The sequence below is a fragment of the Lates calcarifer genome, linkage group LG6 (assembly GCF_001640805.2).
Source record: "Lates calcarifer isolate ASB-BC8 linkage group LG6, TLL_Latcal_v3, whole genome shotgun sequence".
NCBI classification, from domain to species: domain Eukaryota; kingdom Metazoa; phylum Chordata; class Actinopteri; family Centropomidae; genus Lates; species Lates calcarifer.
The window spans coordinates 23,810,864-23,819,640 of record NC_066838.1 but is presented as its reverse complement, the minus strand read 5'-3'; the positions used below and the strand labels follow the sequence as shown (position 1 = coordinate 23,819,640).

The 8,777-nt window shown below is 42.7% G+C and overlaps 1 protein-coding gene and 1 long non-coding RNA gene across 2 annotated transcripts in view; one reads left to right on the top strand and one right to left on the bottom strand.

Annotated features, from left to right (window-relative positions):
- Positions 1–292: 292 nt before the first annotated feature.
- zfp64 (zinc finger protein 64 homolog (mouse)) lies at positions 293–4,342 on the bottom strand. The gene is made up of 6 exons (XM_018692991.2): positions 4,072–4,342; positions 3,744–3,911; positions 3,489–3,635; positions 3,278–3,340; positions 2,933–3,184; positions 293–2,820 (listed from the first exon to the last, which is right to left on the bottom strand). The coding sequence occupies exons 1-6, from the start codon at positions 4,091–4,093 to the stop codon at positions 1,385–1,387; spliced, it is 2,088 nt and encodes a 695-aa protein (XP_018548507.1). The 5' UTR covers positions 4,094–4,342; the 3' UTR covers positions 293–1,384.
- Positions 4,343–4,869: 527 nt separating this feature from the next.
- LOC108894249 (uncharacterized) overlaps positions 4,870–8,777 on the top strand; it is a 57,015-nt gene continuing 53,107 nt past the window's right edge. Inside the window, exons 1-3 of the long non-coding RNA XR_001962797.2 lie at positions 4,870–5,330; positions 5,502–5,632; positions 7,576–7,638. This is a non-coding gene — a long non-coding RNA (uncharacterized LOC108894249). The remainder of the gene's footprint in view (positions 5,331–5,501; positions 5,633–7,575; positions 7,639–8,777) is intronic.

Here is an 8,777-nt window from a genome sequence, read left to right as displayed (position 1 = left end):
CCTTTTCTGTTAGAAGACAGCTCACCTTTAGAAACACAAACAAAGTCTGAGGTGAAACTTTAGTGCAGGCAAAGAGTCATTCATCAAACTTCAACAACTTCATCTGAGTTTGTGGCCATGCTGAGCCACAAAATGTAGGAGTCTGCATCAGGAGAGCCATTAGTGCTGAGGGACGAGAGAGAAATCAATGGTCAACTGTTCACAGGAGACTCCTATTCAGGTCCAGCCTTCACTCTCTGCAAATACTAAGTGCTGAAGTCTGAGTGTAAAAATGGCCAGAATAATAGATAGCCACAAGAAGAACAGGCACTTTATTGAAAAATCTATTGGGAGAGCAACTTGGCTTTTAGAAAATAAGACCTTGATATGTGGTCTAATGTTTTCTACAATTGACATCTACTTCATAGATTCAGAATGAGGACTTGAAAATATTTATTTCCAAAAAAAAAGTAAAAAAAAAAAAAATCAATACTACAAGACTGCAATCCAGTTTCAAAGCAAACTTCACCCTTTACTCTTATAACTCTGCTGCCACCTTATGGTCAAACAGGAGAAAACCATGGCACAAAGAAATTCACTGAATTTCACGTTGTGTCCATTTGTTCCACACTTTATTCTTTTACATTTTAGAATTTCTGTTTGCTGAAAATAAACATTATTAGTTCTGATGCCTCAGGAAATTACACTTGAAAATAGTGTATGAAATTATGCCCTAATGATTAATTTTCATATCCAAAAGTTATTCAGTGTTAAACATGACAACATTGATTGAACTAATGTGCTAAGACAACAATTAATTATTCTAAAATCTCAAAACTATAACTGTGATATCTCCAAAGTTAACAGTAATGTTACTTCAGTGGTCAATGATTAAACTGCTAGAAACAATAACTGTTGCTGTTAAATGGCCTGCACATATGTGACCTTTAGGCCTAAGAGTTCTTTCTGGCAAAGAAATAGCTTATGATGCAGTTACAGTCTTTTCATTTCCATAAAAACACACCAAACCCTCCACTTATACCTGTTTTTAGCTCTGGTTCTTGAGACAGTTTTGTTCAGGATTATTGGAACCTTGGTGCTAGCCACTGAATTATCCTGCATTTCCACCAATTTTGAGCAAAATTACTGTAATCAAGGATGGCAAAATTTAATGAGGATGTTGCACAATGCACAATGGTGCCTTCTCCATCCTCTCTTTCCAACCAGAACAGGATACACCTGCTGATGTTGTTACGGTTTGCACTTGAAAACCTGCTGTTTTTTGGATCCAGCTGGGAACTGACTTTTTGGGTTCTGAATCAATTTATTTTTGGTGGAAATGCTCAGAGCCATTCAAATTTAGGTACGCCAACTGGAATGGAACCATTTTGGTGGAGAAGGGGCATCATTGTGGGATACCTTCCAGTGTGTGTGTATCTGAGTAGAGTGTGTGAGGAGAGAGCTGCTCTATTGTACTCTGCTGTGGCTGAGTGGACACAATCAGTGGAACGCCATGGATGACCACATTCTGGCTTCCCAGCCCGATGTTTGGCACCAGCAGCGCACTTTCCTCACAAGGTAAGGCACTCTCCTCAACCGTAACTGTCCCTCCTGGTTTGGACATGGCTGCTGCTGGTCCACACACCATGTCAGGTGGCGTTGCTGTTGTTACCATGGCGGTGTTCCCTTCCGTCACCACTGTAACCTCTGTGCCACCTTCCTGGATCAAGGCGTTGAGGCCCTCCAGTTCAGAGCAGGTGGTGATGAAAGTCTGCGTGCTGCTGCTGGAGTCCTGAGCGGTTATTGCCGTCTGCAGCAGGGCCTGGTGCAGCGGGTTGTTGGTGTCTTCAGGAGTGAGCTGTGTCAAGAGGACCGTCTGGGGTTCAAGGGTGGCTTCTGCAGTCTGGGACGACCCGAGGGGTTGCATAGGAGCTAGCAGGTTGACCTGTTGGATCATGGAGTTCACTACCATGTCCTGGCTTTCTGGGCTTAGCAGGACCATGTTGGTCTTACTCTGACTATCCACACCAGCTGGGATTAAGGAGTTCTCCTGGCCCAGAGGGTGAGATACGATGATTTTGAGCTGTGCATTGCTGTAAGGAGCCATTGAGTCAGATGGGAGAGGAACTTCAAGCTGGGTGTTGGTCTGTGAGGTGATAACAGGAACCAGGTTGACTGCATTGGCTGAGGCAGAGAGATGGAGCTGCAACACATTCTGAGTGTCTCTGTGTTGCTTTTTGTGGCTCCGCAGGGAGTCTTCCCTGACAAACGAAGCATCGCACGAGTCGCAGCAGAAGGCTCGAGCTGCATCTAGTTTGGCCCTGTACCGGGAGCTGAGAGGCTTTGGGGAGTCACCTCCTCCACTTTTCCCTCCTCCTCTGCCACCTTTCCCACCGCTGCCTTTCTCTGGCTTATCTGAGTGGCACTTCTTTTTGTGAATGACAAGGTTGCTGCGCTGCTTGGAGGCAAAGTTGCAGAAGTCACATTTGAAGGGTCGCTCCTCTGAGTGGATCCTCTCGTGGACTTTGAGCGCCCCCTTGCTGGAGCAGGAGTAAGTGCATTTGGAACACTGCATGGGCTGAATGGGCTGGTGTTCTCTCGTGTGCTCCCGCAGAGCAGTCTTGTTGGAACACTTGAAGTCACAGTGCATGCAGTGGCAGGAGTTCTCAGTGCCATGTTTGATCTGAATGTGAGATTTCAGGTTGCCTTTCATGGCGCAGCGGTACTCGCAAAAGTCACATTTGTAAGGCTTTTCACCAGAGTGTATCCGGATGTGCCTCTTCAGATCGGAGTTGATTTTGAACTTTGCATCGCACTGTTGGCACTGGAAAGGTGCATCCCCTTTGAGAGAGAAAAAGAAAACATGCTATAAAATAACACAAAATGTTTTCAATGCAGTCTACAAAACACCATGCCACAGCTGCTGACAATTCAGGGTTTTTTGTCTCCCTACCAGTGTGAGAGCGGAGGTGCACGGTGAGCTGGCTGGAGTTGCGGCTGGCATAGGGACAGATCTGGCATTTAAATGGCCGTTCATCATAGTGGATACGCAGGTGCTTCTTCAAACTGCTGCTGTCTGCTGCTGCATAGGGACAGTGTTTACACTTGTGCGGCTTCTCGCCTGTGTGTGAGCGGCTGTGCATGTTGAGCTTGTCCCGCCGACTGAAGCGCTTGTGGCACAGCTCGCATTCAAACGGCTTCTCACCTGGATGGCGGATGGTAAAAACAACTTGTGTCAATATCTGATTCTTAAGGCCTCCAGCAACAGAGCATCACATGTGCAGAAGTGTTGACATACCAGTGTGGGTTTTGAGATGCCGCTCCATGTCTTTTTGGCCATACTGTGTTTTAAAAGTGCAACCTGTGGGTGAAAAGAAATAGTGCTTTTACAAGGTGTGTGTACTTGTGGAAAGTTAATCTAACTTCGACTGGCAGGAGGTACAGTTCTCCCTGCTCAGCGGCTGAAAAGAAGGAATGTGTTACAGTCATAAACCACAAGAGGCACCAACCTGAGAAACAGCAGCTGTGTCTCTTTGAAGTCAGGGTAGGTTTTAATTTTTTGGAGGGTGTTTTCTGTGCTTTGGTCAGGATCTTTTTGACACCTCTCACCACACAGGTCTGGTAGGTTTCCTCGAAAACAAACTCAGCGCTGGAATCTGAGCAGGACAAGAATGCATCAGATTTTCAGTGCATAAAACAATCAGACTGCAAATCAAGGCTGCATGTGAAATATTAACTACAAAACCACAGCTACAGTGTTTTACCTGTAAGAGCGGCTGTTGCAGAGGTGGCTGATGGGTCAGAGGTGGGCAGGGAACACCCATTTTGCTTATGGGCGAGAAAGACCTCAAAATTATTGTACTGCTGCTTGCAGAAGCCACAGATATGGATGTCTGGACTCACCTCCACCACAACAGGGTGTCCTGCAGCAACTGCAGAGAGCAGACAACACAAAACAGGAACCCATGATTTTAACAGGAAGTTGTATGATGTACGTATATGAACCTGGCGACAAGATATATACAATATTAGGAATGAGTTGTAACAGACGTGATTTATTTAAGGACCTCGTTAACGGCTGTTTTCCTTTACCTTCGGTGTTGTATGTTGCCATTTTCGGGCTTGTTTTGCTGTAGATCAGCTCATCGTCTGGCCCCTCAAAGCCTACACCACGTCCACCATGTTGTTAAACTGTACCGGCTCGACTGTACATACAGCCAGCACAGCTACTACATATTTCATATTGTAAAATCTACCGCGGTTTGGACATCAATGACAATAGCAGTTTACTTCTCTGAGAACACTGATACAGATCGGTTTTACGACATGCTACGTGGGGTTTGCGGCAGCAGTGAGGGTTTTTTGTCCGAGTGACGTCATGCGTTGCTTTTAATGCGGTGGGAAAAATCTAAATTACCGTTTGACAGGAAATCATGCCCTCAGTTATGTTTTATTAACTCGTTTCTTATCTGATCTAAGTTTTTTTTACATAATGAAAAATCATCAAGCTGACAGCTGTATTAAACAATATTTGTTTAATCTACATATTTATTTTTTAATTGTCAAGTGTATACATTATATTCTGAGTCAGTTAATCAAAAATACCAATTGCAAACCTGAGGTCTTCACGTTTGTTCATGCTACCCCTTATGCTACCTGTCTTAATCTAAAATATTTTGGAAGAAACCCACTTCATTTGTAACTTCAGACAAACAAGTGCTGGTCATTTTGTCCCCATCACTTGTACTGAATTTACATCAGGAATGTGTTTTTTAATGGCCAATATGAACAGAAGGAATGGTCACAGGAGACAAATCTGTTCAGACGGGTACTTGTGAACTCACCCTTTAACATATACTGGGCTAATTCTTATGTAAAAAGCAGTGGGATTGCTGAGGTTTGGTATTTGCGAGTCATTGAATGCAGCATTACTATTGTTGTAAGGAGTTGAACTCAACAGCTGCCGACCAAACCACATACGATGTTCACAAATTTTTATTTACTTATTCTCTAAAAGACTAGAAGACCTACTCAAAGACAACTTTAACAGATAAATTACAGCATTTGCCTCAAAGAGAGAGACGTTTAAGCGAACTGAAAAGGTTCTCATGCTAATATCCTTTCCAGAGAGCCTAGCAGGGCCATTACTGCCACCTGTCGTGTTGGAAGTCGTATAAAATGGCCTACTTTAACAAACTATTTGTTTGTTGGAGTCGCACAACATATATTTGAATTCAACCGACGTGTGTTTAAAGAGTCAAAAGGCTGCAACGTTAGCACATTTCAGAATATAGCCTTAGCACCGACCGTGATGCCTACAACGACTTAAAAGACTATTTCTCGTGTGAAAGGTAAGCTTTCTGTTGTAGGACACTTAAATACACACACTCCACCATCTTTCAAGTAAGGGCAATTTACTGGGTTGTTGGGGTGAGTGAATGAGAATGCCTCTTTTTATGCCAGAGCAGTTGTGCTGGTGTGAATAAGCCATGAAAGTGACTGACATACAGCTCCATTTTCAGTGGCAGGTCCTTAACTGCCTGATTGCCACTGTGAAGCTCAGGAATTTCCTTACGCCGACTTTCCTGCATGGCAAAGGCACAGGACTGATTCCTTCCCTGCTGAAACAGCAAATCCTTGAGTCAGACATGAGGTGCGCGCACACGCACACCACAAACACAGGCACAGACACATGAACACACACACACACACACACACAATTGCAGGGCCTTTCATGGCCTGCCCACATGAATCTGACTAGTTGATTTACCATTGTCTTTGAATTTGATTTTGTCAGGATTGTCCACACAGATTCCCATAGTTGTATGGTAACTGTTCATGTCATATTAAAAAGAAAGTACTGTTTTCTCAGGGCATTTTGAGATTTGAATGACATGAAATGGAGACAATTAAATAAATAATTAGATCTTGACCGAAGAGCGTGCAAATCACATGCACATAAATCCCCCCACAAACTCAGTACAGTTAAATGTACATCAAAAGACCACATTTGCATGAGACACTCAAATGACTCAGATCTGTGGTAATTAAAGAAAGACTTGTGTCAACCCCCCAGCAGTGGAGAACAGGCCAGTACGACTTTGATCTAGACTAAATATTTCACAATCAAAAGAATTGTAAATTTGCTCTTTTCACTTTTCACACTCACAGCTTACGATTCTCCTCCCTCTTGTTATGACGGAGTAATTTGGTCCTTTCATTATTTGGCCTGCACCAACAGTAATGTGCGTCGTTACACCCAGTAGGGCTGCAGCTAACATCATGGTTACCTAGAATACAAGTTAATGTACTTGTATTCCTTGTATTTTGTCCAACCAACAATCCAAAGTACTAAGATATCAAAGTTACTATAATAGAAAACAAAAGAAACCTGTTAATATTCACATTTAAAAAAACGAACACTGCTACGTTCTTGCCATCTTTGCTTGATGAATTGCTTAAGTGATTAACTGATAATCAGAAGTGTTGGCAATTAATTTTCTGTCAGCTGACAGAACTGGTTATTAGTTACTATTGTAGTAATGTTTGGACTGATGGATTGGATGTTTTGGGACCGTTTAGTTGTGTTTTTTAGGCATTTCAGGTTAGTTTCAGGTATTTTGTGACTGTATTTGTACATGCAGCGTCTTGGCCCCTATTCACAATCTCCTCCAGCTCATTGGGTTATCCCATCTTCACCCATTCCTATTATGTTTTGAACAGTATGATTTTATTTGTACTTTATTCTGATCTGTGTGAAACAAATCAAATGAAAATGAAACGACTAATCAGTCGGCTAATTGTTAAAGCTCTAATTTACAGTCCTTAACCAATCTCAACTGGTGAAGTACTCTGCATGCTGCTTTTTCACAAGGCTTCCCCCTATCCTTTTAAAACAATAAACTCTTATTCAGTAGTGGTCTTCAGAAAAAAGTACTATTTGGACATCCAGCTGTGCCAGTTCTAATTTGTAGACGTGCCCCTTTCCCATTCATTGAGAAGCCCAAGTATTCAGTGAGTGATGTAATGTCCCTCTTTTCCCCAATGAGACAAGGGCAACAATAGGGGGGAGTGCCTCTGTCACATTATTTTCCCCCACCGAGGCACGCCAGCTGCTTACAGTTGCTTAATGGCTACGAGCTGTCACAAGGCATCACAGCCCGCTGCCACACAGGAGCGGCAGATGCTTTAATTGCACAATGACTTGTAGGTTGTCAACAGCAATTATACCAGGCTTCCACCTGAGGGCACCCAAAGAACACCGTCTTCCCACTTCACTGGCAAGACACAAGCCTCAGAAGCTGGCTGCTACACATAAACCTGATCTCTGAGTTTTGCTTCTGTCCAGACAAGAGCTGCAGACAGATTCCAAGTCTCTTTTTAGCTTAATGGTTTAGCCATGTGCTGCAAGGATCTGGGCAGGATTGTCAGACAGCAGGCTCAGGACCCCAAAATCATATTTAGACATAAAATATTTATCTAGCTTTGCCACCTTAGGGCCCACTGCTCACCGTGCTGCGGCAGGTCGTGGTGTGCAGAGTTTGAGTAATTTTGCTCATTATTAATTCATGTCATTTTTTTTTCTTTGTGATTCAGGGGAGGCTCATTCGCTGCTGCCAGTCCTAAGATTATTATCATTAAGAGGAAGCAAATAAAATGGTGAGTTCAAAGCTGTGCCGCAACATGCTTCAGCCCACATTTGTTCACGTATCTAAATGGTTTGTTATATATAAATATATATATATATGTGTTTATATAGAACACTGAGAAAATACTGTGTAATGTGCTTAGATTTGTGGTTTAATCTATTCATAGGAACCCCTGAAATTATAATTAAGCAACTCAGAAACCAAACACACACAGTGACCTTCTGTTTGTGTCATGTCAAATTGAATGGGTAAAAGATGTCCCAAGTCCAGTGTTTGTTTTGAGCCATAAGACAAATTATACACACATGTATGAATTCCTTTGGTCAACAGCTGCCATCGCAGCATCAGATAAAACGGAGCCAAAGTCTGGGAACCATCAGATGCCTCCAACACTCCCACTTTATCATATAAAAAGACAGTGTACACAAGTGCGCACACACACACAGACTTGCACACGCGAAGCAAGTGCAGCCGTGCTACACATAAAAGGCGCACATGCTCACACGCAAATCAGCGCTATGCTCTTTGTATCTGCCAACTGATGCAGATGATAGGGCTGCAGATGAGTGCAGGCTAACCAGAGACTAGAGGATACATGTGGCTTCATAGACAATAGCAGGAGGAGAGTATTCAACCCTTAGAAACATGCTGGGATATAAATGAAGACAAAATTGTAACCATTTTTGTGCAGTATAAAATTTTATGTATTGTTAAGAGTTGTTAAGTTTTTGCTGATATAGAGACTCAAATGTTAATGTAGCCACAGTGGCAGGTATGCAAAATGTGAATTTTACCAATAAGAAAACAAAAGGAGCTTCCTGGTCTCCTAATTAAAAAAAGGATTTCTATAAAAACAGAAGTATTTTAGTAGACTCCCATACTAGAAGAAGAAGATACTGTTGGTGCCTTGTACTATACTTTAGTGTCAGCAGGGGGTGTCCAAAATCAGGCTAGGGAAAGAGACCCTGTGCTTGTTTGAAGCAGCTTACAAGGCAGTGCTCCAGTTTGTAGTAGCTGACATTTTGGAACCAGTGGGTCAGCAAAATGGAGAAGCCATGGAGATGTATCAAAACCAGTGAGACTTTTGATCACAGGATGGCTGCTTGTAATTTATTGTGGCTGTTTGTTTTTTCTTTATAGTGAGTCCTA

What these genes read in the sequence shown, in the direction of transcription:
- zfp64 (XM_018692991.2), bottom strand. Translation starts at nt 4,093, where the DNA reads ATGGCAACATACAACACCGAAG. An exon ending in ACACAGCTGCTGTTTCTCAG is followed by an intron (nt 3,341 to 3,488) that starts GTTGGTGCCTCT and finishes TTTCACCCACAG; the next exon opens with GTTGCACTTTTAAAACACAG. An exon ending in GCACCTCCGCTCTCACACTG is followed by an intron (nt 2,821 to 2,932) that starts GTAGGGAGACAA and finishes TCTCTCTCAAAG; the next exon opens with GGGATGCACCTTTCCAGTGC.